This window comes from Amblyomma maculatum, chromosome 1, assembly GCF_055883805.1.
Source record: "Amblyomma maculatum isolate TAMU_Amacu chromosome 1, ASM5588380v1, whole genome shotgun sequence".
Classification (NCBI taxonomy): Eukaryota; Metazoa; Arthropoda; class Arachnida; order Ixodida; family Ixodidae; genus Amblyomma; species Amblyomma maculatum.
Window position 1 is genome coordinate 216264360 of NC_139344.1, and position 26975 is coordinate 216291334.

At 45.9% G+C, this 26975-nt stretch overlaps 2 protein-coding genes across 5 annotated transcripts in view; both read left to right on the forward strand.

Annotated features, from left to right (window-relative positions):
* Positions 1-26975, forward strand: part of LOC146205607 (uncharacterized) — an 82794-nt gene that overhangs the window by 35776 nt on the left and 20043 nt on the right. For all 4 annotated transcript variants that reach the window (XM_084590293.1, XM_084590295.1, XM_084590296.1 and 1 more), the window contains exons 9-11: positions 6463-6530; positions 13986-14091; positions 14895-14998. In XM_084590293.1, the coding sequence (XP_084446419.1) occupies positions 6463-6530; positions 13986-14091; positions 14895-14998 (278 nt within the window). The remainder of the gene's footprint in view (positions 1-6462; positions 6531-13985; positions 14092-14894; positions 14999-26975) is intronic.
* LOC146205608 (uncharacterized) lies at positions 18349-21908 on the forward strand. Its single transcript, XM_084590297.1, has one exon. It carries the CDS (start codon positions 18877-18879, stop codon positions 21349-21351), a length of 2475 nt encoding a protein of 824 aa, XP_084446423.1. The 5' UTR covers positions 18349-18876; the 3' UTR covers positions 21352-21908.

A 26975-nucleotide genomic window follows, 5' to 3' on the forward strand; every position in this document is an offset into this window, starting at 1 on the left:
CGGCACGCAGGTTTTGTTCCAGCAGAGGCCCGTGCATCAAGTGATGATGGGGGTGATCCCGATGAAGCAGAGCTCCGTGAGCTCGATGAGCCTGGAACGATTTTTCGTGTTTTGTTGGTGACATGCCCGCAACAATGACTGTAGAGGACTTTGTAGGCGGCGACGACATCGCGGCGGCCGCGGCTGTACTGACCTACGCCGAAATCACTGTGGAAGTTTCTGAACATCCCGCAGACGAAGCTCAGGCTGACCCTGCAGACGATGAGAACATTCCGACTTCACAAGAAGCGCTTGCTGCATTGGATTTACTGCGCCGCCACTGCAGTGCTATTGAGAGCAGTGGGTTTGCCCTTGTTTAGTGTTTGCAAACTGTGGAACAGGGCGTGATACGGAACGCGATCAATACAAAAAAGCAGGCTGCGATAGTGCAGTTCTTTGCGCGTAAATAAATGGACATGACCCAAGTAGGCACCCTCCGAGTTGCTGTGCCTTCTCTGATTGAATTTTGCTGCTCTTGCATGTATTTTCTACGAAATTTTATATTACGAATTATGGATAGAATGAACTATTTCGTATGATTTCCCGTTTCATATGCTCAAAATTGCAGGCAGTAAAACATCTTCTATAGAGTTACACTATTTTTCTCTTGGTTAATACATTTACAGATAACATGATTTCCCGGTTACCATGTTCGAAATTTTGACAAATTCTGGTCGTATGATACGTTCTGCGATCAACCAGACATATGCTAACGAGTACTCGCGACATGAAAACTGATCAGTGGCGATCACCCGCCAAAGTTGGTTTCCTGCAGTGCTTAGGTACAACGGGGCGAAGCATCAAAGAACGCTGACGAGCCAACTTACAAGGTGCCAGTTCCCACAGAAACATGACTTCACGAGGAGAAACGCGGTGGCATCTTTTGCGGTGTCTTATAACCCTGTCACACAGTCATTTTTAAAGGCGGTTGAGTCGATAGCCTTCGAGAGTTTCAATCGCGATTGAACTTGAAGGAGTTGTGCTGCTGCTACAGGACAAAACTTGAAGGCTGTTGAAATGGTTCTGGTGTTTGGCGCCAAACTTTTGTGGCGCTACTATCGTTGCTTTCGGTTTTGCTTAAAGGAACTAAAATATTCGTATAAATGCAAAATAAAATGTAACTGTTACCTTTTTTAAATTACTGCAAATTTTTAGTTGGTATTAAAAGGCAACTTTGCGTGTTTGCTTTTTTTAAGCGCGTTGACGTTCATGCTGCTGTGCTTTTCATTGTGTTTACTTTTCTTGGCGGTGCAGCTTACTGTGATAAAGAGTGTAAAAATAATGTGCCTTAAAAATGAGCGATGCTATCTTTAAATTATTACGCACACTAATATTTTACCATGTAAAAAACGATATGAAATAATGGATAGAAATAAAATAATTAATAGTAAACGCGCTGTGCACAATAGTGCTCGTGGCGCTCTTGGGTCAACGCTAGACGTTCGAAGGCCTTCGAGATCTCAATAGAGTTCTGAGCTGTTCCATTGACTCAATCGACTATCAACTCAATGGTCATTGAAAACGCCCTTGCGGCAGTGTTCTAAGGCCTTCGAGTCGATAGACAATCGGTTCGAGGGCCTTCGAAATGCCCGTGTGACAGCGGTATTATGGGCATGGGGATAACCATTTGATAACTACAGTGAAAACTAGTTAATTCGAAATGGCGCCATGACCGGCACGGGAGGGTGGCTTTTGGCTCGTGGCTGCCTTCTCTTCTCTTCCGCACAACCATTGAAGCTTGAAACTAAATACTCGTTAATTCGACCTCCGTTAATTTGGAAATACAGATAAGTATTCCTCTTGGCGAGGTCCCAGCCAACGGTCATGAACGGCTATAATGTCAGATGGGCGCTACGAGTTTTCAAATAAAAAACCAAATCATTACGCGGGAAAAACTTTCTCAACTTTCTCTTTTTTTCTTTTTTTCTGACAGTCACCATCCTTTTACCCTTAAGTCATCAATGAAAGCACGCGGTCAGTCGCTATCATGATGCTCGCTTTAAGCACCGTTCGCTTTAAAAGGTGTTTGCACTGTCACATGCGTTTCATTGATTATGTGGCAGCAGATGGTGCCCGTCCAAACGTGGCACGATAAAGTGAAAACGAGGCCTGCACAACCGGACGAGCGCTGACACTCACACACAGTATCTCACACTTGCTCTAGGGACACCTGTACCGTGCCGTAAGAGAAGGGAGGAAGGTGTGAGTGAAAGTGGAAAGAGCGGTGCAATCACGGTGGAAATTGGTGCCACGGTGAAATCACTGCATCGCGGCCATTGAAGCTTTCGCTTAAAAAAGGACACAAGTCATTAGTGCATCCCTCTGTTTCTCGCTGTTGCAGTCCAGTGTAGTTCTTGGCAGCGCGCGCCAAGGTGCCGCGCAGCGAGAAAATACCGGGGGGGGGGGGGGGGGGGGGGTGAACTTTGCAGAGTGCCAGCGGCCTGGGAGGAGTGCCTGTGGTGACCAGTCCCATTGTGCAATCCTGGTTTTCAGTATATTCGCTTTATCATGCAGCGATTGGGATGGGCGCTGTCCCCTACCACAAAATCAAATCATTGGACCATGTGCTTTCTTTCATGATTGATGGCTGGAATGGACGACTCGTAACAAAAAAAAAAAATCTAAACTCTTCCCGCGTATTGAACGTGCCCCTAAAATTCACCTCGACTTTTCTTGAAAAAAGAAAAAGAAAGTGGGTTCATTGCGCGAGTAGCTTGGTCGTTCCGATTGGCCATTGATGTCATGGCATGATGCGTCCTAAAACTTCCGCACCACGGGTTTTGTATGCACACAAGGGATGGTGTGGCGGTATGCCCCATGTCATTATAATTTTGTTTTGCTCCCAGATCCCAGACTGCCGGCAAATTGGTGCGTAAAAGGGCAGATGTAAAATGCAGTGTGTCAGGGCTGAAGTTTTAGGTCTCATTCAATTGTCTAGGTGGCTGCTGGTACATGCATGCGATGTGCGAGGACTTCGTTAAATCGAAAGCGCGGCATAAAATTACTTTGTTAAATCGTGAAAAAAAAAATACATGGTTTTCAGTGGGGCAGAGATTGGGAAATAAGAAGAATTTGTTACATCGCAAATTTCATTACATTGAGGTTCGTTATATGAAGGTTCGATTGTACAGTAGAACCCCGCTATAGTGAACTCTGATATAGTAAACTGAACCTGAAGTCCCAGTTCACCTTCCATAGATGACTATATTTTCACCCCTTTATTGCAAAGACATGGTTAATAAAAATTTGTTATAGTAAAGTGTGTCTGCCCGCGGCGACGGCTTCCCATGGAATGACATCGCCACACGCGCGCTACCTAGAATTGCGAGGCAATTTTTTTGTTTAAAAAAGAAAGAAAAAACACCGTGTTCTTTTAAACGGCTTTACCACTAGGCTTAGTAGCACTCGGGAGAAGCCAACTTTATGTAAGATTTGAAGCCGTGAGGGAAAGCATGCAGCGCATAGGAAAACAAAAAAGTAAAGCTGTCTACAAGCATGGAAAGAAGGCGGCGCGATCTGTTCTGAAAATAAAGGAGAGTAAAGGGCCACCCACATAGAGTGAACTTTCTTTGCGAACTTCATGCGGCGCACCGTCGCCTTGCTGTACCACATGTAGTGAAAAACTGACGGCTGATGGCATCGGCGGCCGAGGGAAAAAACGCACGAGTTGGTCTGCTTCCAAACGCACTTTTCACTCTAAATTAAATTTCAAGAGCAACACGTAAAATAGGTAGCGTCTAAAATGGCGCCCGACAGTGCTCCTATACATGCAGCCTTGGAGTATGTCGGACGCCGAAGCAACAGTGTACTGCAGGCATGTCTCTTTGCAGCAGTGTTTGATAAGTGTTGTTAAACGAAACATCAAAAAATGTCCCGCTTCAGCTGCATCATCAAAGTAGGCAAAATCGCAACACTTACAGCACCGTAGGAAGCGACCTTACCAAAGCAGTGTTCCTCGCTAGCACCCTAGTCATTGCTAGGCTTATTTTGTTTCGCATCGATGGCAGATGAAACGGCGCTATGAAATTCCTTCGTGTTATAGTAAATGGTCTACTCATAGGCCTGCCAACTCTCTATCCTATTCTCTAATAATAAAAGCAAACTATGTTTAATTTCGGCTGCACCTTTTAGTGGAGGAGGTGTGCAAGCAGACAATGGCGGCAGCTTGCTGTGAGCAGAAACTAGCTTGCATTGCAGCTGTTGCTTCTATACCAGCTGTAGGTAAAAATGCAGCGTGCCTACACTGCACTGCAGTGCCTTCGAAACCAACTTGTGCGTGCAAATATTTTGAAACATGCACGTCTCTACTGCCTAGAAGTGTTTATGTTTATGCCTGAAGAGTAGTTCAGCATTTATTCTGCATTTGCTCTGCCTATTTGTCCCTTAGTTGCAATTGCCAGGCAGATTGCTGTATCAACTTCCTTCTCCTTCGCAGCAGTAGCAGCGCGCGGCTGCGCTCCATGGAGGACATCTCTACGGTGAATGATTAAATTAAGTGAAAACAAGAGTGCTAAAGGTATAAGAAGTCTAGTCATCTATGCTGTTAAACTTCCGGGCTTATTGCTAGCGGATTCAGTAAGAAGACGTCATTAACCCTTTCGCTGTCGGACGTTTCTGGCCATGACGCACCCCTAGTATCGGCTTGGTTTCAAACGCGCATATCAGGGAACAAGCACAATGATTTATTTTTTATTACTATTGCATATGCAAACAACATAGTCAACGGAATATGCACATTTCAGTGTTCTGCGGGTGTTGTTAATTATCACCATCATCATCATCATCAGCCTGATTATATATTAGATGAATGAAGATAATATGAGAAAAAACGTTACTCGATACTTCTTGAGAGTTCGAATCCGAGCTCAGCTTGTATTCATAATCAGAAGAGCCATTGCTCCAGTCCACAGTCGAAGGTCCTGCGCAGTCTGCCATCCAAAAGTAACCCCACGCACCGAGGGCGCACTTTCGGTGGCTCGCACAACGGAGAGAAATGGCACGTTGTGGAATCATGATAACAGAGGGAGAGGCACAGCCATTCCAAGCGCACTAGCTTCGCGCTCAGGCGCGAAGTTTTGAACGCATGATAGAGAACATAGCGGTACGTCAGTGACAGTGTGATGGGGGGGGGGGAGAGCGCGAAAGCGTACCGGTAAGTTTGTGACAGCGAAAGGGTTAACGACTGGAAGCATGGCGAACCTTTTGATGGGATTTCTGCTTCTCCAAACACTTTCACTCTCAGGAATGTAGAATATTACCGGCAACTGAAATCATAGTGTGTTTGAATAAGAAGAACTCGTTCTCTTAATTCCTTTATGTGCGCCTATTGCGCAGCTAACACGTCTAGTCTTCTCGATGAAACAAACGTTTGAGGCACTAGTCATTCACAGGTTAATGCATATATGGAGGTCCATAAGAATTCTCTAATTTTGCTGTCTTGTCTTTATAGGACAGGTCCATGAGGCTTATTTCAGTCACTCCAGTGCATTGATGGGTCATAGCAAGAGGATACATTGATTGCCACCCTCAGCAAAGGGCATACACTTGTTAAGCAATGCTGTGCCTAGCATTTGCTATGCGTTGCCCTGGACGTTTCCATCCAGTGTTTCTATGGGGGACCAAATCTGCTACGTTTGAAGAACCTGCATCTCACTGTGATGTCACAAGTGAAGATGAATGCAGGTTTTGTACTTGTGGTGCCTCTTATTGCTTTGTTTGCACGAAGTCTTTGTGCAGTTTTGTGCAACTATGCATATTGTTTGGCCCTGTAGCAAATGTAGGACAGCCTTCTGCTGTTTTGCATACAAATTCGAAGCCAATCACTAAAGGTCGCTTCATACAAAACGTGGCTGCACTGTTGGCTGGACTGTGCCATATATGCAGAACTCTAGACAAGATGGGAAGAAAATGCACTGCATACTTTTATTTGTCACACTTAGGCTTTCCTTTTGTTGTAAATAATGACAGCTAGTATGTATATAGGTCTGCAGTGCAAGAGTTTCTGTGCTAGAACCCTGGATATGGCTTGTTGAGCAGTGACTGCCCTGCCAAATCCAGAACATCTTTATGGAGAGTCTTGCACACAGGGTTTTTTCTCAGAAACCCAGCAAAACTATGCGTCTTCTAATATATTCTCAGCCAGAAAGATAGTTTTGGGTCATTGTGGGTAATGCATGGTAAAGGCTGCCATGCATTGTGACTGTTACATTTTGCTTAGTTTTCTGCAGAAACACTTTCTTCTTCTCGCCGAGATGGCCCCTGTGCTGGCTTTTGCAGCTGTAGGCCTGTCTCCCAATGCGGGTTACACACAGAGCACAGAGGGCATGCTGAAATACTGCTTTCACATGCTGACTCCTGTTGCTCATAGCTTGTGATCTGCTGCTTGACTGAGGAAGTAATAGCGCAGTGCCATCTGGCTCACAGATGGCAAGCCACCGCCGGGCCCTACCGTGAAACCAGCTCCTGTGCCGAAGCCTGGCGTTGCTGTCCAGGTAAATAACAATGCTGCTGCGAACCTTGTCTTTTTGATTCTACAAGAGGGGTAGCAATCTATTAAAATTGCTCCTCTTTTTCAGAAGCTTGTTGCAGACTGTAAGCTGCAACTGGCTTTTCAGGCTTTCTTTCAGGAAGAACACATTACCCATGCTTCATTTCTGTCATGTTCAGGTGCCATGTTGGCATGATAAATGAACATGGCTCCTTTGGCATGCCACACTTGTGCCAGAAGCATTGGCAGCTTTCGTGACAGTGCATGCTTTCAGAAAGATTTAAATTTTGTCTTTGATTTGCAAAATATAAATTTCATGTAAGCAGGACTCCAGAGCTAGGCACAAAAGCTACATAAAGGGTTAGTAAATTTAAAAATAAAATTTTTTTAAATTTTATTTTTGAAACATTGGGGGGGGGGGGGGGGGGGTGCTGCATGCTGGGTCAAACTTTTTTTTTGAGAACCTGCAGTCGTTTTGAAAAACGTTTTGCAGTGGAACCTTGGTTATGAATCTTTTTGCCAACTTTACTACTCGGCATTGGCTCAGATGTCTTTATACAAAATAAAGTAAAAAGTCGTCGCCTCATGAGCGATTATTTTGTATGTATTGGTAGGAAAAGTATTATGCTAGAAAGCGAACATCTTTGATGCCTGCAGCTCTCCGAAGTCGCTATACTGTAGTTATTTTAATTTCCTAACTGCCCGGTACAGGGAAGAGGAATTAAAGGCATAAAAAATTGGAAAAAAAAAATTGTTCTTGCCCAGCTCTACCTGTACCTGCTGCAGGAAATTAGAGAGTAAGCCACTGTTCTGTTTTTTGTAGAGGTCACAGCTAAACGATCCAAGGTCCGAGACAAAAAAATTTGGCAGAGACACTTAAGATTTCTGACGTGTAAATGCAACAGCGTTAAGAGTCATGACTGTGCATAATGTTCGTTCATACCCTACACCTTACAGTATGGTACTTGTGTAAAGTGCTGAGTAACGCTGCATTGCTCAATGTATGAGTCATGACTATATAGAATGTTCGACTGGCATCATTCAGGACTAAACTTGCTCTCTTACATGTGTTTTGACTCTGTGCACCAGCGTGGTGACATGAATTTCATGCTACCTTAATATCATATCATGAAACGCCTTCATTGGCTTTTATACTGATGGGACATATAATTCTTTCGCAATAAAAATGACAGCAGATGCTTCATATACAGTGAAATCTCATGGATATGATCGCTGTTAATATGCTTTTTGGCTTAATATGATTTTTTTTTAATTCCTAGCCAATGCCTTATAGAGGCAGTGCATGTTCGTACACCTAATACAGTCATTTTTTCACATGGGTGCATAAAATGTAGTTGCAAAAATACCATTTCCCTAAAAATAAAATATTTCCCTCTACAAGGCAGCAAAAGTGCTAAGGGGGAGGGAGGCGGGGCAATAGTTCCACAGTTAATGCTCGTGGCCAATTTTTCAGTACTATTCACTTGTTGTATGAACCCCCTCCCACTCTTTTTATCGAGATTTTTTTTTCTTCATGTTTTCATAGCAGGTCCCCTAGTTTAATGCCCTCGCGGTAAGTCCACCACCGCTCTGATCTTGGCAGCCTGTCAAGGCGCTGCGCTCTGATAACATCTCCATGTGTTCATCTTTTGAGATCGCCTGCAAGGGGTGACACTCTTGGTGAACTTGGCCGAGTGCCAAGTTTTAGACTCATCGTGGCTTTGCTGCAGATGAGGAGCTAAGGGATGAAATGGCGACTCATTTATAAGAGTTGTAGAAAAGCTTGCTTATGGACATTTAAGTGCAGCGTAAAATGACAGGTTATTCAAAGGGCAATAATAAAGGTTTTGTGCTTACTCGATTCTAAGCACCCTCTTTTTTTCACGATCGCGATGCGCATAGTAAGGGTGAAGGTGCTGACATTCGGAAAATAAAAAATGCCCCCCCCCCCCCTCTCTCTCCCCCTTTTTGCGGCGATATCTTTATAAGACGGGCGCAAGACATAACTGTTCGGCAGATAAATTTGCCAAATGTGTTCGGACAAAGCAATTGCAGTTCGCCTCAACTCCAAGCTGCAGGCAGCCTTCTACAAACATGTTCCGACCTGCATTACGGCTCTTAGATAACTTGACACCAAACTACACATTGTGCGCTGGCAGTACCCCCTTTGAAATGTGCCGAGTGCCGTCGATGTCAGGCTCGTGTAACAGCACACTGATAGTTATTGGGGTCGCTTTTGTTGGAACACAGCAACACCTGAAGCTGGAGATCCCGCTGTAGATGCCGCGCCACCTCTAGGCTCTTACAGCTTTGGCTGAACGACAGAGTGAGCATGCACTTGGCGCCCTTGGATGCGCACTCTTGCTGGTAAAAATGGGGGTGTTTAGATTCGCATGCATTTTTTTTTTAAATCAAAAACTGCGTTTTAGATCATACGATTTCGATGATACGTTTTAATTTTCAGTTCCGGTGATAATCATATCAATAAGATTTCACTGTATCTATACTGAACAATGTAGGGGCTCTGTTGTTGTCGAAGGTGTCTCCATTCAGGTTTTTTTTTTTGAGAGGTTTAACATGATGTGATGAGGTAGCTGTACTGACTTTTTTGTTGCGAGTTGAAAGTTACAGAAGCTGTTGAAGAGTTTAGTTCAGCAGTTTCAACATGAATAAGACAAGGTTGAGGGGGGCAGAAGGCATAGACAGTTGTTGGTCGTGGAGTGTTTAAGCCAGCATATGCATCAGAGCAGTAAACAAAAACCAAGTCTGTAGATAGTTTTTAAGGTTTTCCCTATTTATTTAGTGGTCACTGGCTTTTATATTGAAGGCCTCCTTGAGAAACTGTCTTCGTTTGTACTCTGAAACAGGCAGAGAACAAAGGTTCACTCTGTAACGCTAGCTTGTTGACACCATAACAGCCGGCTACAACAGCCATTAGACAGGTGAGTTTTCTTTGTGAATGATGTTCGCAGACGGGAACACTATGACAGCAGCATATAGCAACAGTACAGGTCTGTGTACTTGCTGCTGTTAGATTGCATTTCGAAAGTGCTGTTGCAAGTAACGATAGTTTTTGTTTTCTTTAATGAAATTAATAGGCCCAAACTACTTTTAAATGATAACCATTAAAGAAACGCTCAAGTTTCTGGTATTTCAATGCAGTGGTCAAAGAATGTTTATAAAGTCCGGTAAACCTTCTCACATTGTTAATGTGAGAAGCTGGTAGCTGGACTGTTCTCATACATTTCGATAACTTAGCTGATGACTCTTGAATGAAAAAAAAAATGCCGTAGGTGCGTTTTATGAGCATCCACAGTTTCAGGTGCGTGGAAAGTTTTGGAAACTGCCGAAAGTTGGCTTTCCTCTGCACTGTGGTGCCCTGTGATGTGCATCACTTGCTGTGCGCATACTGCAAAAACCTTCCGAGGCTTGGGTTGACTAGATATGAGTTTTGCCGGCCATCTGTGGTCTGCTCAATCATGTCAATGCAACTGCGTTATGTGGCTCAGGCAGATGCTGTGTTTTTCTTCACTGCATCTTACACACACAGGGTGCCCAAGCTAACTTTAGCCAAGGGCCAAAAAATGATACATTTGAGGTAGGCTATGGAAACCACATGCATACAGCTGCCAAGCCATCTGGCACACCACGGGCATTTTTTTATTTTTACAGTTAATTAGTAATTAAGGTAATTTTTCTAAATTAACTATTGCTTTTAGATGATAAATGTGATTCATGAAGTAATCCTTTCGCTGTCGGGTGTTTCTGGCCGTGACGCATCGCCAGTGTCAGCTTGGTTTCAGGGAACGAGCATAGCGATTTATTTTTTATTAAGATTGCTATACAAATAACATAGTCAGCAGAATATGCACATTTCAGTGTTCTGCAAGTGTTGTTAATTAGCATCATCATCATCAGCCTGACTATAAATGAGGATAATATAAGAAAACATTGCTTGATACTTCTTGAGAGTCTGAATCTGAGCTCGGCTCATATTCATAATCAGAAGAGCAATTGCTCCAGTCCACAGGTGAAGGTCCCGTGCGGTCAGCCATCCGAAAGTTATCATGCGCATGGAGGGCGCACTTTCAGTGGCCCGCACAACAGAGAGAAATGGCACGTTGTGAAATCAAGGTGACAGAGGGAGATGGAAAGAGGCTAAAATCCTTTGCTGCTGCTAGCTGCAAGCAAGGCTGCGGCGAGAGAGAGCGAAAGCAGCGATCGAGTCATGTGTCGACCTATGGAGAGGGAACGGCGCGCACCCCTGAACTTGACGGGTCATAGCAGACACGCCAACAGAATAAAAATAAAAACCTGCAATCCTGCGGCAGATGGCAAAACAGCCCTTGAACCCGTAACCGCACTCGTGCGCCGCATGATTGCTTAGCGTGCGGAGCGACCGCGCCCCCCAGCAAAGAAGGAGGCAGGGGTGGGTACGGTCTCTCCATACTCTTTAATATATACATACCGACACAGCATGTGGTGAAAATATGAACTTGTGGAAAGATTTTACAGATCGTGCAGCCAGTCCAAGCGCGCCAGCTTTGCGCACAGGTGCGAAATTTTGAACGCATGATAGAGAATGTACCGGTACGTTGGTGACACTGTGAGGGGAAGCGCGAAAACGTACCGGTACGTTTGTTACAGCGAAAGGGTTAAAGGGCACTTTTTGAAACCCTCATCCCATTTACATTAAAAAAGAAAAAAGCCTTGCATGTATCTTTTTTTCTGAGCACAAAAGAAGCCCGCAAAATGCAAAAACTATCGCGTGGCATGCATTTGCACGCCACGATTGTGGTTCTCTCAGTCGTGGTTTGGATGAATGAAATTAGGTGCAGCCATGACTTGACAGCCCAGTTTCAGTGGTAGGCTGATATATTGGCAATGGCTGCAGCAAATGTCATGAGCTCGCTCCAACTTGTACCATTACGTGCACCGACCAGCTGATGCGGGCAATGAAACCAACACAAACATATCGGCCTGCTGCTGCAACGCGGCCATGGATCCATTTCCGCAGCTGATTCTTCTGCAGAATCAGCTGAGCTTCTCTCACAACACTGTTGAGAGCAGGCACAATTGTGCGCGAATGCGCGAATCAATTTTTTGGGTATTTCGCGATCGCTCTTTGAAGATTGGGAGAAAGATACACGTGATGCTTTTTTTATCACAAATAAATGGAATGGGGGTTTCTGAAGGTGCTCCCCAACTTAGCATATCACATTTATTGTTTGAAGTCAATAACGTAGAAGAATTAATTACTAATTAATAAGTTGCAAGACAACAGCCTGTGGTGTGCACGATGGCTAGGAGCTCTATGCAACTGTAACTCTGGCCAACCTCGAATGTTTTACTTTTGAATCGTTGGCTAAAATAAGCTTGGACAACCCTGTATTGTACCTCCACATGGTACCCATCAGGCACACGTTATGCCTAGCAGCATAGCAGTATCTTTGATGTCCATTGAAAACTAGTTTAATTGTTTAATAAGTGCAGTAGCATTCTGCTTTGAAACTGACGAACTGCATATCACGCTTCTATTCTTTGCATGGTTGATGCTCACATAGGTTTGCACACTGCAAACACCATGTGCACTGCGCAGTGCACTGGCTCAGACACTTGAGAAGTATTTCAGCTCTACATGCCGTGCAAAAACCAACAGATCTTAGCAAAAATTGTTTTGGGCCTCGTGGTGCTGTACTCTATCTCATCACTTCCTTGCAGTAGTGTGGAAGCTAGGAGCCCTCTTCAGGCAGTGTTAAGCGTGCTCCACTGCGCCGTTGCATTCGCTCATGGCGTATGCAGGCGTGGTTGTAAAAGAGTACAAATAGATGCTGCCTGCGTTCCAAACCTTGGTAAAAACATGGCAGTTTTGGGATAGCGCACTGACTAACATAACACTGTTTCTCACATGCTGTGATTTTTAGTATACATATGGAGCCTTGTGGCAACATCAGCCTTGTGGCACCATTTGGTTGTCTGAACTGGTAATTTTTGTCAGTCAACCTACTTTCTTCTTTAGGCCTGGAAGAGACAAACTCATCACCTGAATTAAAAAATAGAAGTACTTAACGCTCACAGATGTTTCTGTAGGTAAGATGAGGCCAAATGAACTCCCTATGCGCCATTTATGGCCAGTGAACATACCAAAAAACCGAGTAACGACGAGTCGACTCCGTAGTGAGACAGCCTGCTTTGAAGCATGGCGCCATGTTGCAAACATGATTTCAGCATGAGTAAGAGTCGCGAACATCAAGCTCAGGAAATAGCGTATGTAAATCAAGATTACGCTACGATTTGAAATAGCGTTTCACGAATGCGTGCTTTATAGCTTGTCATCCCGTATTCTTTGCGGCCATTTTATACTGGCACTACGTTACGCAGCGACAGACCGTCGCCTCTGCACTCATCGTAGCTTTGGTAGTGCTGCAAGGAAGTAGAGAGGCAGAGTATAGCTAGTGTATACTTGCAGTCCAGAACCATTGTTTAGGGACTTGCAGCATCGCTGGTATCTATGCTGTTCCGTTTACTAAGGCTGGAGTATGGCACCGTCAAGAAAAGTCACCACGAAAGGTGGGGAGGCACATATAGCAAGAAATGTTTTGGAGAATGTGGTGCCACAACCTCAAGTAGTGATCTCATGTCCATCTGAAAAAAACCTGTTGTGCCTAGATTGCACAGTGACAGGCAGAAACATTAATTGATGTGCTTCCAGTGTGGCAACTCTGGCATTCCTTTGCCTTTAAGCTGTTTATGAAAGTAAAGACTTTTTTTAATTTCTTGAAATTTTGATGAGTTGGAGGTTCGATTGAAGATAGATATTGAATGCTTACTGAAGCCTGCTGCAAAAGAGATCTATGCCGCATAATCACTGAGGTGCTTCATTGTTCAAACCTCATTTTTAGGCATCCTGCTTTCATACCTCCTCCTTCTTATCACCTCATTTGCTTGTTATGAATAGGCTAAAACTGTTTGGTTTCAGGCATTTAGATTGGTAAGGTGGTGATGGAGAGTCTTGGCTGGACTTAATTTGATCGCATCTTTTTCCTTGACTGTCTGGTGCCAACTTCTCCGACACATTGTTCTAGTGTTGGAAACATCCTTGGGATCTCTGAACATAATACTATAAATGACTCATTTCTCATGCACTCAGTATTTTGCAAATTTGGGGCAAGTCACAAAATATTTCATGAGCCCTAAAATTCGCAAGGTGGAGGTGATAAGCCCCATAGCACTCCATTTTCTTTAACTACTGACAGGACCAATTTATTGCCAGGTCATTGTAATTTAGTAAAAATGCAAAAATTACGTTTTCACGAAAATATTCATTTCCAGTAGTTGTAATTTTGTCTTGCAAAACAGAATGTACTTGGTCCTTGAAAGTGTCGGCATGTGTAGATCACCATCTTTGCTTGCTTAATTTTGGAGCCTTAATATTTTACCATTATTCCTCTATCTTCAGGGGCCTCCAGCACCAGCACAGGCAGTCAAAAGACCAGGCCCAGCAACAGATGGACCAACCGGTGTGCCAGCAAAGAAACCGAAGCAAGACGTAAATCCTGCAGAAGGTGTGTGTACTCCTGTTAGCCGCAAGTATGGACGCGGCGTGAGAGAGGGAAAGCAGTGATAGTCATGTGTCGACCTATTGGAGAGACAACGGCCGCGCGCCCCTGAACTTGACGCATCGTCGACAGAATAAAAATAATAACCTGAAACCCTGCGGCAGATAGCAGAACAACCCTTGAACTCGTAACCATACGCGCGCGCCGCATGATCCCTTAGCAGCGCACGCGGAGCGACCGCACCCCCAGCAAATAAGGTGGCGGGGGTGGGTGCGGCTGCTCCATGCTCTTCAGTATAAACATACCAACACAACGCTGGGCGAAAATATGAACTTGTAGAAAAATTTGACAGATAGCGTAGCCTGTCCAAGCGTGCCAGCTTCGCGCTCAGGCGCGAAGTTTTGAATGCACGATAGAGAACGTGCCGGTACGTCGGTGACACTGTGGGGGGGGGGGGGGGGGGGGGGGGGGGGAGCGTGAAAACGTTCCGGTACGTTCGTGACAGGGACAGGGTTAATATTAGGGGACTTTGTGTTTTCTTAATGATGGAAGTTGTTTAGCTTCAGAAACCCTTAACAGGGCTTTCTTTTGTTCCAAACCCTAGAGCATCAATGAGGTAATGCATTAGCCAGTTGTTGTGCACAAATCGGTAACCATGTGTCCGTATGCCATATCTTACTGACAGCTGCAGTACTGCTGAATTTTTCCCACTTCTGCCTGTTATAACCTGTAACATGTGTAACTCTTCAATTAGAAACTTTCTGGTTTAAACCGGATCACTGAATATAGTTTTATGGTGGCATTTCCAGGTAGTGCAGGGATGAAGGAACCTGATGGAAAACCTGCTGTCAAGAAGATGTTCTCATGTGACGTCTGTAATGTCAAGCTTAACTCTGAATTTCAAAGAAATGAGGTATGTTCAACTCTTTTATGGAGTTTTCTTGAGTCCTAGTAACTATTTTGTTGTTCTTATCACTTTATAGGGCACAAGGTGGAGCAAAGTGCCAATTTTTTATTGTTGGAGGAGTTCCTTGGGAACAAAATTCAGTGGATCCATGATATGTCATAGATAGTTTCCTATATCAGCAATTCAATACATTCGATTCTGGATGTATCGAACCCAGATATATTGGAATTACTGCTTATATTGAACGTGAGAGAATATATCCGTTGAAAATCCTATGCAAAAGTGTAGGACTGGCGTTAGCCTTTATTTAACTCTTGTTCAGCGGAACAGTCAATATATCGGAATTGTCCCTACAAGGGGCATTTCTCCTAATAGTGCCCTATAATTATTTTGGCACAGGCTTGGCCACCTGCTGGCAGCATTAATGCTTAAAACCGCTGAACGAGGTGAATATTGAGTCGGCTTGAAAGTGAACCTCGGTCTGACCGCTTGCTTTCAGCGCAACACTGCTGCAATGTGGGGGAGCCAGTGTTCGGTGCACTGGTTGTCGTGCGATGCAGCTAGCCTTGTTGACCGAAGGCTAGCGGCGGCTCTCGCACGGCCTGCTTTGCTGCTGGAGGAGATGGGGAAACCACCTTATCCTATTTTAACTGAGTTATACTAATTGCGAGTAAGAGAATTGGACCTGTTTATGATTAGTAGTGGCTTTTCTCATAGCGTCATCCACAGCAGTTTTGATGTCAACCCCAACCACAGAGGCACTTGTGCTACACAGTGCAAGACGCGAGCCATGACACCCCGATTTGTTCTTATGATATACTGAGAGTGTGACTGACAGTACCCAAGTTACATTTTTAATCCAATTACAGTGGAGACCACTTATAACGTAACTGCTTTTAGCGCGGAACCGGTTATAACGCGGGTTTTTCTGACTCCCGGTATTCGTACCATAGAACTCAATGTATAGGCAGACCGCATAATACGCAGGCGCGCGAACCAGAATACCGGTTATAGTGCGGTATTTGGGAGGTTGAAGGGCGCACTCCGCGCCCTTCAAGGGAGCGCAGTCCGTGGTGGAGAGCAGTGGCCGCAGTGGCTGTTGGGCGGACGCGCGCGACGAAAACAAAGAGGGAGAAGGCAACCCCGAAGCACCCGACGAAAGGCAGGCGCGTACATCACCATGGTAACCATGGAGCATGTACGTCATGCTGGCAGCGCCCAATCCGAGCGTGCGCGGCACGGAGTGCGGGGTAGAAGCAGTAGCGCAGCCTTTTTTTTTTTTCTTCCCCGGCCCGGCAGTCTTTTCGTTGTGTCCGTCGTCGTGACTTGTGCTACTTGTGCTGTTGATTCTGCTGTCATGGCATCGGCGTCTGCGTCTTCAAGCGACGTGAAAAAGCGGCATGCTTTATCGCTCGAAACAAAAGGAATGCATTATAAAGGACGTCGAGAGCGGGTTGAAGAAAGTGTCGGTTGCGGCAAAGTATGGCATATCCGACACAACCGTGTCGACTATTTACAAGAATCGGGAGAAGGTGCGGCAGCAACTGCAGCAAGATTCTTCTTCGCTGTCGCGAAAGAGAATTCGTGCGTCGAAGTATGAAGACGTGGACGCAACACTTTTGAGATGGTTTCGAGAAGTGCGGGCTCAGAGCATACCAGTAAGTGGCCCCCTGCTCCGACAAAAAGCTAGGTGCCTCGGTGCTCTTCTAGGCCACGACGACTTTAATCCACTTAATGGGTGGATCCAACGTTTCAAAGACCGCCATGGCATCAGCTTCAAAGTTGTTTGCGGCGAAAGCGGCGAAGTGAACGATGAGTCCATCGCAGCCTGGCTCTGTTTAAATTTGGAACCTATGTTCTCGTCGTATGCGGACAGGGACATCTATAATGCGGACGAAGCTGGCTTATTTTACAACCTCCTGCCCAACCGCAGTCTCGCGCTGAGAGGCGAACCCTGCTCTGGCCTCAAGGCTTCGAAGGAGCGTATCACAGTGTTGTTTTGCGCAAATATGGACGGCACCGATAAGCGTCGCTTGTTCGTAATTGGCAAATCGGCGAGGCCGCGTTGCTTCAAAAAGAGTGAGTACCTGCCAGTGACATATAAAGCGAACAAAAAAGCGTGGATGACGCAAGAGCTTTTTACAAGCTGGCTTTGTAAGTTTGATGAAGATATGGTGGCAGAGAAGCGGCAGGTTGTGCTTATCCTTGACAATTGCACAGCTCATAACATCCAGCCAAAGTTGACTGCAGTCAACTTGAAATTTTTGCCTGCCAACACTACCGCTAAAAGTCAGCCCCTTGACCAGGGCGTCATCGCCACTGTAAAGGCACTGTACAAGAAACGCCTTTGCGAGAGAGTTCTGCTGAACATACAGCAGCAGCAGCCCCTCAAGGTGCATCTAAGGGGCGCAATTGACATGGTTGCTGCTTCGTGGTGGCAGTTGAAGGCCACAACGATAAGCAAATGCTTTGAGAAGGCTGGCTTCATGCGCAATGCCGAGGCTCTTGAAGCTGAGGAGCAGGGCGACGTTGTCGATGAGGCAGTCGACGCTGACGACGTGGGGTCCGGCCTCATTGAGAGCAACTTTGTTTCCGCGACAGAAACTTTTAAAGAATATGTCGATGCTGACGAAAATGAGCTGGCTGTCTGCGAGGAAGTGAGCACGGACGATGCGATTGTCGAAGCGGTGCGCAGTGGCGCGGAGCTTGCGACCGAAGATGAATCTGACGACGACGATGTAGACCCGATGCCTGATGTGCCTTGCAAGGACGCGCTCGAACGCCTGAACAAAGTTAAAATTTACTGCGCGAAAAACAGCTTGAGCGATAAGGCGCTTCAGTGCTTAAGCTTTGTTGAAGACGAGATCGTTCGGAGTGCAGTGAAAAAACGCCGCCAGACGAAGATCACCGCATTTTTCTGCAGATAATTCACTTGTGACAAACATCGTTCCTGCTGAGTTGCAATTGTTTTGTGTGTGTGTGTGTGTGTGTGTGTGTGTATGTGAAATGTGCAATAAATTGTGTTTAAAAGGTAAGCTGCTCGATTTCACATGCGTAACAGCCTAAAAACGCGATGTTTTGGTTATAACGCGGTACCGCTTATAGCGCAGATTTTCGCAACTCCCGCGACTTACGTTATAAGCGGTCTACACTGTATGTGCTTGCTGTAGGCCACCACGATGACAATAAAGAGCATACCATAATTGCTAGTGCCTCAAATGGCAACGATTGAACAAAGAGCGAAGCTAGGCCGTCCTCATTTTGGTAAAGCCTGAAGTGCAAGAAAGACAGGGACGTGAGAGAGACACAATGTCTCTCTCACGTACCTGTCTTTTTTTGCGCTTCAGGCTTTCTTAAGGGGGGATGCGGGGATCAGATCGCGAAAATCGCGGAAAAAATCGATTTTTGAAAAGTGCGCTTTTCGGAATCTACAACATTATTTCTATGTTGTCCTGAAATATTTCACCAAAAAACAAACTCTAAGTAGTCTAAATAAATATATTTATCGGTGCCGGCGTCGAGATATTCTTCCCGAACCGCGAAAAAGCTGCCAAGTTCACGGCATGACTGCTTGACTTTCCCGCCACGGAGCGCCGCCATTTTGGCATCGTTGGAAAGCCCGACTCTTCAGCTCTTTGTCCCAACCCCTCCCTCCCTTCTCCGCCAGCTAGCAAGCGCACAAAAAAGGAATATCCGCAAGACGGCAGCACGAAGCAGCCAATGAATACCGCGCCCCGATTGGCTCTGCGCCGCGACGTGTTGCTAGGCGCCTCCTCATTGGCTGATGCCGCGGCAATAATGGCAGCCAGCGCAAGGAGCGTCTGCTTTGTCCGCCGCTGGAAAGCAATTCTTTTTCTTGCGTTTCGAGTCTTCGACCACGTGCAATGGATCAGCGAACGTTCGAAAAGAAGTTCCGGACAAAGCATGCTTACGGGAAGCGAAAACGCAAGCCTGTTACAGCAAGGAAGAAGCGGCGATCATCAACAGGTGGTTCTACCGAGCCGAGCGTCCGTTCGGAATCGGCGGAGTACGCGCCCAACGTGCTACGCGATCTCTCTCCCAATGTGCTGTGCGATCTCATGCCGAGTTGGGCACCAGCCAGCGATTGTGAGAACAACCAACAACGTGCTGCGCTGTCGAGGCACGGGTGCAATGTTACTTCACCAGCGACGATCGACATGCCAGTGAGCGTCGCCGCACACGTGCGTCTCGCCGTGCACGGACGTGCCACTGCAAGTTCGTCGGGTGAGGCACCAGCCAGCGAAGGTGAGACGGGCCACGATTTCTCGCCGTTGAGCCGTGGGCGCAACGTTAATTCGCCGGTGAGGATCGACACGCCAGTGAATGTCACCGTATGCGAGCGTCCCGGCACAAGCTCGTCGAGCGAAGTGGTCTTGCAACAGTCATCACCGCCTGACTGCACAGTGGAGACACGTTTCCGCGATGTGTTTTTCAACTCCAAAATGTGTCCACAGCCGACAACCGCGAGTGAAGGCAATCCTATGCCATCGACGAGTTACGGTGTTCGCGGGCGCGCGCTCGCTTTCGCGGACGCGCCGGCGGCCGAGCCATCGACGAGTTACGGCGATCGCGGGTGCACGCTCGCTTCCACGGACTCGCCGGTGGCCGATCATCGCAGTGACGAATATTCATCCAGTGAACGTCGCACTATTCAAGCTCACCTCAGAACACGATTTGTGTCCGCGGAAACGGCAAAGGTGCAAGCATCGAGTGTTTGCGAATCGCTTCGCGCGGTTTCAGCTACGGAGCGCAAGTTTGCGCTGACTGACTCAAGAGAAGATGCCATTTCCGCACCTCCAGAAGAGGAATTTATGCTTGTGCAAGTAGCAGCCTTGAACTCGCTGATTAGTTCCATGCTTTGCCCAATTTGTCATCAGCCTGGCCTAACAGTGCATCGGGAAACTAAATTAGGGCTAGCTGTGAAGATGGTACTTTCGTGTATTTCCTGTGGTGCCCTCCAATCTGAATGGTCTTCACAAAGGCAGAGTGGTTCTAGAGCCTTTGATATCAACATCAGATCAATTCAAGCGATAAAGAGCATTGGTAAGGGACCAACTGCTCTCAATGACTTCTGGGCCACCATGAATGTTTCACATAGAGGATTACACCACAAAACATATGAGGAGCATCTAAAAAAAACTTTCAAGCCTGCTGCAGAAGCAGCTGCAAACAACATCTTTGCAGATGCTGTAGAGGCAGTGAGAAAGGTGTACACAGAAATGGAAACTACCTTTTCGAAGAATATTACAGTCGTGTACGATGGTACGTGGCTGACACGTGGCCACAGTTCTCACACTGGCGTTGGCTGTGTAATTGAGTTTCATACAGGGCTTGTGTTAGACTGTGTGGTTCTCTCGAACTTCTGCCTTGGGTGCAGCAGACAGCCAGCTGAAAGTGACCCCACTTATGCTGAGTGGAAGCAACAGCACCAGTGCCAGAAAAACACTGATGTGAATTCTGGACGAATGGAGGTGGAGGCTGCACTGCAGCTGTTCAGGCGCTCTTTGAGCAAGAATGATCTCCGGTACACAAACATAGTCTGTGATGGGGACAGCCGCATGTTCCGCACTCTGTGTGACGAAGAAGTTTATGGTTTTGTGCAGCTCTCCAAAGAGGACTGCATAAATCACGTGAAAAAACGGATGGGTGCTGCACTTCGCTCCCTGGTCAGCAAGGCTAAAAAAGGAGAGCCACTAGGTGGAAAGGGGGGCCTGACACAGCAGCTGATGAAAAAATTGACTGACTACTATGGCCTCGCTCTGCGGAACCACTCAGAAGTTGAAGAAATGCAAAGGGCAGTAATGTCGACCTATTATCATGTGACGTCGACGGATGGTGAACCCCATCATGAGCTGTGTCCCCCTGGCCCCCTCAGCTGGTGCAAACATCGATCAGCAGAGGCAGAAGGACAACCACCACCCCCTCACAAGTACAAGTTATCACCGAAGGTCGCTGAAGCACTTCTGCCAGTGTACCAGCGCCTCTCAGACCCTCAGTTGCTGGCCCGGTGCAGGGGAGGCAAAACTCAAAATGCGGCTGAGAGCCTCCATTCAGTGATTTGGTCACTATTATCGAAAGACCAGCATGCCTCACTGTTCGCTGTGGAAACAGCAGTGCACGAGGCGATTTTGAAGTACAACTCAGGCAATCTGAGAGCATATTCAAACCTGTGCACAACATTGGGCCTGCGCCCTGGAGCCCTTTCTCTTCAGCGGGCCGCCGAGAAAGACTCTCAGCGCATTAAGAAGGCGCACAAAGCCCATCTTTTGAAAGGACAAAGGTCTAAGAAATTGCCTGCTGCCAGAGACATGAAATTTTACAGTGCAGGAGCATTTTAGACAGTGTGTGCCAGTTTGGAACTTTTGAGCTTGTTTTCTCAAAACTTCGTTTTGAACTTACCACCTTGCTTGTGGAAAGCGCAGCATCGCAATGGGTGCATGGATTTTTATCCCGTTTGTCTTGTTGTAATTGCTGAAATGTGCTTTACATCAAGACAGTCTCAGATTTGCTATTTAGGCTCACCATTTTTTTATTACACAGTAATTAGAGCACGATACCTTCTAAACATAAAGAGAAGATGTATAATAAGTCATTTAGGAAAAGAGCAGAGAAGTTTAAAAAAATTTAAGGAGAATCTTGACCTAGACCACACTTCTTAGTAACTATTAAGAACATTTACAGACCCATAGCCCATTTTGCTGTCATGCTAGGCTTTCCACGAGCAAGCAACATGTTACCAACATATAAACAATGGTAAAATAAAAACTACTGAAGCTAGCATTTTGAAACTTTATATCTTTCTGTTTGATGCTATTTCAAGCCAGCCTACCAAATTTCATCCCTCTAAGTCAAAAAATAAAAAAGTTTGCTCCGATCCCCTCATCCCCCCTTAAGGGGGGACCCGGGTCTTTGCAGCCAAAAATCGGTCAGAAAATCGGATTTTCAATCTTCTTGCTTTCGCGATTCTGAGATCTTTCCGCAGCTATCTCCGAAGTTTCGTTAAGGGGGGACACGGGTCTATCGAACTAAAAAAATCTCGAAAAAATCACTTTTTAGAAAATGTGATTCCCAAAATAAATAGCTCTTTATCTACCTATCTGCTAAGTTTTTCATCTCTAGGGTCGGTATTTTAGTCACAATGCCAATTTATACAATCGATGTCGCCCAAATTTGGGCCGAAAACGACCCCCAAAACAACCATTTTCCGCGAGGCGTAGCTCCCATTTTGTGCGCGGCACCGTAGCCACCTTGGTCTCATTTGAAAGAGTGGCCTTTCGTCTTCAAATTGCCACCTCTGCTGTTTACATTCGCCCATTGGTCGCATAAATAATGGCAAAAAAGATAACGTTGCATTTGCAATCCCATTGGCTTTCGGGGTGCACGTGACGATAAGGCGTCACCGCATTGTTGGAGCTGGATGACGGCGTCTGCTCGGCGGGCCCGAGCTGCGGGGAGATGGTGGAGACGTGACGCCGGCCGCGCTTGGTTCCGAACCGCGAGGTGCGTTCATGGCAAGAATTCGTGAAAAAAAGTGAAAAAAAATATATATATAGTTGAATAATCGTCTCAAGTGATGCCCAGCCCTGACTGTGCGCGCTCAGGCTGCCGAAAATCGTGCACCGAACGATCGTGTGTACGAGCCCGAAGTAGGCCTAGCGTGTTCCCCAGCACGGGAGACTGCTACTGCCAGCAATCGCAGCCGCCGCGACAGTGATAACGCAGGCCGCAGATGAGCAGAAAGATAAGCTCAAAACAGGAAACGCTTGAACTCGCGCCAACTCCAGCAACGAAGCAGTAGGCAGATTGTTTTCGTGACGATGACGGCAGCGCGGCGGACAGTCCGCTTGACGAGGCGGAGTTCACGATCGTCATATCTAAACAGTTTGCCGAGATTGGCGAAGCGTAAAACATACAACGGCAATATTGGCATTTAAAAAAGTGAACGGGGATAAGAAATCGCCGTCTAACGTATTCTCCAATGCGTAAACTGCGGGACACTTCTTCGTAGAGCTTGCCGCGCGTTTGCGCCGATCGGACCTTGTTCATAGTCCTTAGTGAATGCACTTGCTTCCAGTGCAATGCAGAGCACTGGGAAGCAGCAAACAGCTCCAAATTACATTTCTTTTCCGCAATAAACGTTCCTCACCGCGGTCTTGATGCGAGAACGGACATACGCAAAAAAAAAAACAACAAAAAAAAAAACAATGCTGCCTGCATGTGACTCGCGCAGCCGAAAAAGTGACAACTGAATGTGCTGCGACTGCAAATCAAAATGAAAGGGGCGACAGTTGGACGTTGGAAAGCAAGGAGACTACATTCCTGGAGGTTTGTAGCCATTTTAAACTGTAAATGTGTGCATTGCACCAGTGAATGTCTGTTAAATAATACCCTGTTTCTTTTTTGCTCATTTCTCAAAACATGCATTGTCGACCACTTACAGTTTTGCGGCCTTAATATCTCGGCACCTATTGCAGATAGAGTAATAATTTCCTTTTCAGCATGAAGTCAAATATGTGGAGCACACAATGTTGCAAGTAGATTTTTTAACTTCTTGTTCAAAGTTTCTAAAATTGCTTTTTTTTTGTTACCATTATATGCTATATTTTGAACTTTGTTATGCAATAAAACAAGAAATAATTGCTTAATCAAAAAACTGCTTGCAAAATTGTGTTCCTCATTCTTTCTAGTGTCCAGCAATGTGTTCATCTGAAGTTTTTCTTCAGTGATCATTTTGTAACTGTTCTTGTAAGAATTAGACTAATTGGTGTAATTATCTCATGAAATAATTGGATCACAAAATAAATAATTGCAGTTTTGGAATCTGCACAAGAAACTACACAAACTCACCAAGTTGCATCAATCTTCATTGGGAAATAACGAAAATAGTTTTAAGACCAGTGTCCCCCCTTAAAAAATATCGCCTAATTTGCGCGTTACAGCGCTCCAAAGACGAGAATCTGTGCGTGTGGCCCTTTAAACTGAGGTCAAATCGCGCCGAATTTCGATCTCCCGCAGTTTGAGAAATACGCGATCCGCGGGCATAATCTTGGTGTCATTCGAAAGGCGATTCAGGCCATTCCTATATCTCGGTTGGTGACCATGAGCGAGCCCACCGAAGCGGAAAACAAAGGAACAAAAGCGCGTGAAAACACGCCCCGCTATTGGACTCCCACCGCACTTGAGCAAAATGGCGAGCTTTGGTTGGCTGGCGGCGTCGACTGCTCGCATTCCGGCGCCATTTTGAAAAGGTCTCTCCTTTAGGCCTAGTCGGCCTAGCGCCATTCCCTTATTGTAACCACAACGCAAAATGCGCATAATTAAAATTCACGCTTCATTATTAGCCTAAAAAAAAGTAGCGAGAGGAGATACACACGCCGGGGACGCTGCATCGCCCCATCTGGTTATCTGCAATCAATGACGAAGCGCCGACGCTCCACGTTGAGTCCGCGATGGCCTGATAACGGCGTAGCATAGCCGGTCGTGCTCAGTGCGACAGCGAGGAGCGGCACGATCTGCCGCGTACGGAATCGGGATGGTGCAGATGAGCAAGTGCAGCTTTCAACGCCGGGATAGATCGCCCTGTGAGGCAGTGCCCCGAATAGCCGCAGCGGCAGTCACGAAGCAGCGTCCCGCGATACGCGGAACATAGAGAAGATTGCGCGGAATCCCAAATCTTGTCGAAATAAATTTTCTTCTGAATGCTATGTGGTGCAAGACGAGCAACGGTTGCTTATCATTAGTTGCAGGCAGACTGCGTTTACAGCATGACTCGTGAGAATGGCGATCGCGCGCCAGAAGTTGGCACCAACTTTTGCGAAGGTCACAATGCAAACGCACTCATCTTGGTGGCGGCCTCCGGACCATGCGTTCCGTTCGCCGGAAATTTCATTCTTTGAGGGCGAATTATATCAATGGTAAATGATGCATTGGCATCAGAAGCTAGTCAGAACCCACTTTAATGAGCTACTATTAGCTTTGGTGCTTCAAAAATTTATCAACACGTTTTTCATCAATTTCTCAAAATCAAAATATTGAGGACGGTACATGTTTGGAGGTGCGACATCTCTGGTTCTACTTATGATATTGCTATAATTCTTTTTCTACTAGAAAGGTTAACTCATGTACAGTGCAAAAATATAAAGAAATTTGTGGTATTTAATGAGGAATTTTGACAAGCTGTAACTTTGGTTAACCAGGACATTCAATCTTGATTTTTGCATTCTCTGGGTGTTCTAAATTGATTTGACATGTCAGTTTTCATTATAACTCCTGTAGTTTTACTGACGGCTCACCTCCAAACAAAGAACATAAAGTGCTCAATATCGTCAGAACTAAATGGCTTACATAAAATTATTGTGCATATTTGAAATCAGCTCAAAAAGCTGCATAAATGGTGCAACTTTCATAAAAATCTATCAGTAAATAAAAAAATATTGTCTTAAGACCGGGGTCTCCCCTTAAGTAAGTAAACCCCACCAACTGGCCCAGAAAACAGCCTTGTAGTCCGTCCAATTTTAATTCAAGATGGCACCTTTCATGGCTGCTCAGTGTTTGCGACAACGGTGTCCGCTTGTGTCTATATCATGTCGAAAACTCTATTAAACAGATCTCCACAGTATTGCTGGCATCAATTTCAGTCCGAAAAATAGAACATTTGGACTTGAGAGTTCAAAATATTGCGAAAGTCCGAATTATTGGAGTAATTGGTCGACTACAGTATCGAACTATTTTGTGACCAGTTAAAACTGATTGTTGGGCTAGTTGGTTCAACATTTCTGGGATCGACTTATATAAAACACAGCAATGATTACGGCTACTTACGTCCTGGAAATAAAAGCATGGTGCACCAACTAAGTGTGCGTATGTGCCACCCTCTGACATGGTGTTACAGGTGTCTCTAGGTCTAGCCTGCTTCCTAGCGATGCCAGCACAAAAGGTGCTTCGTAACTAGCCAGTGCCTACCATAAGAGGCCTAATCATGTGAACAGTGCATTATGAGCACTGTAATCTCTCATTAGAATTATGTTAGGTTTTGCAATGCCTTGGGCAAGAGAGTAAGCCAAACAAGCCTTATGGTAGCTGCTAGGAAGTTAGGTTAGCTTCACCGCAGGGACAGCGTTGCACTGAACACTAGCTATTTCGCACGATAGCAGGGTAGGGAGGGGGCAAATGGCACCACACGACCAAAGGCTATTTATTGTCAATCGGACGTCACATTCCTCAAGTCTCGGTAGTTTTATGCAGTGTTCACGGGGCTAACATAGCCCATAGGTGCTCAAGGCTGCGTCCAACACTGCTCCAATGTGTGAGAGATGATCATAAAATGCCATTAGGAGCAGCACTTGCAGGGGCACAGCACACCTTTGGATATATTGGCTCGTTCATTCACAGGAGTTGTGTTCATTAGTGCTATTTTTTTGCATAGGATTTTTGAACAGATTCTTTATCTGTTTTGATACAGTGGAACCCGAATATATCGAATTTTGGTTATATCGAACTCACGGAATATCCCCTTGAAAATCCCATGTAAAAGTATGGGAAAGCCGCGTCATATATCGAACTCAATTTCACCGGTCGTTCGATATTCCACGCACTAAAAAGTGTGCATTCCTCAAAGACGATCGCATCAACCTCGGCCGTTTGCCGCGCGACGTTTTCAAGCCACGCGTGGAAGGAATGAGAGGGGACAGTTTAGCGACGGCTGGTCTAGGGCAACGGCATGCCCCTTCCCCAAAGGTGCGCGCATATGCGGTTATCGTTTCCCGCGAGCCAGCGCGTGACGTTTGCAAGCCATGTGTGTGAATGAACCAGAGAGAACCAGTGGGAACGAGAGGGGGAAAACGCAATAGAGCGAAGCGCAAGGGTGTGCCCATTCTTTTGCCGAGTTAGCTCTCTCCCGGCCTTCGTTCGCAGTAGCACGCGCTACGGATGCACCAAGCCAGCCCGTTTTCAGACAGAACGT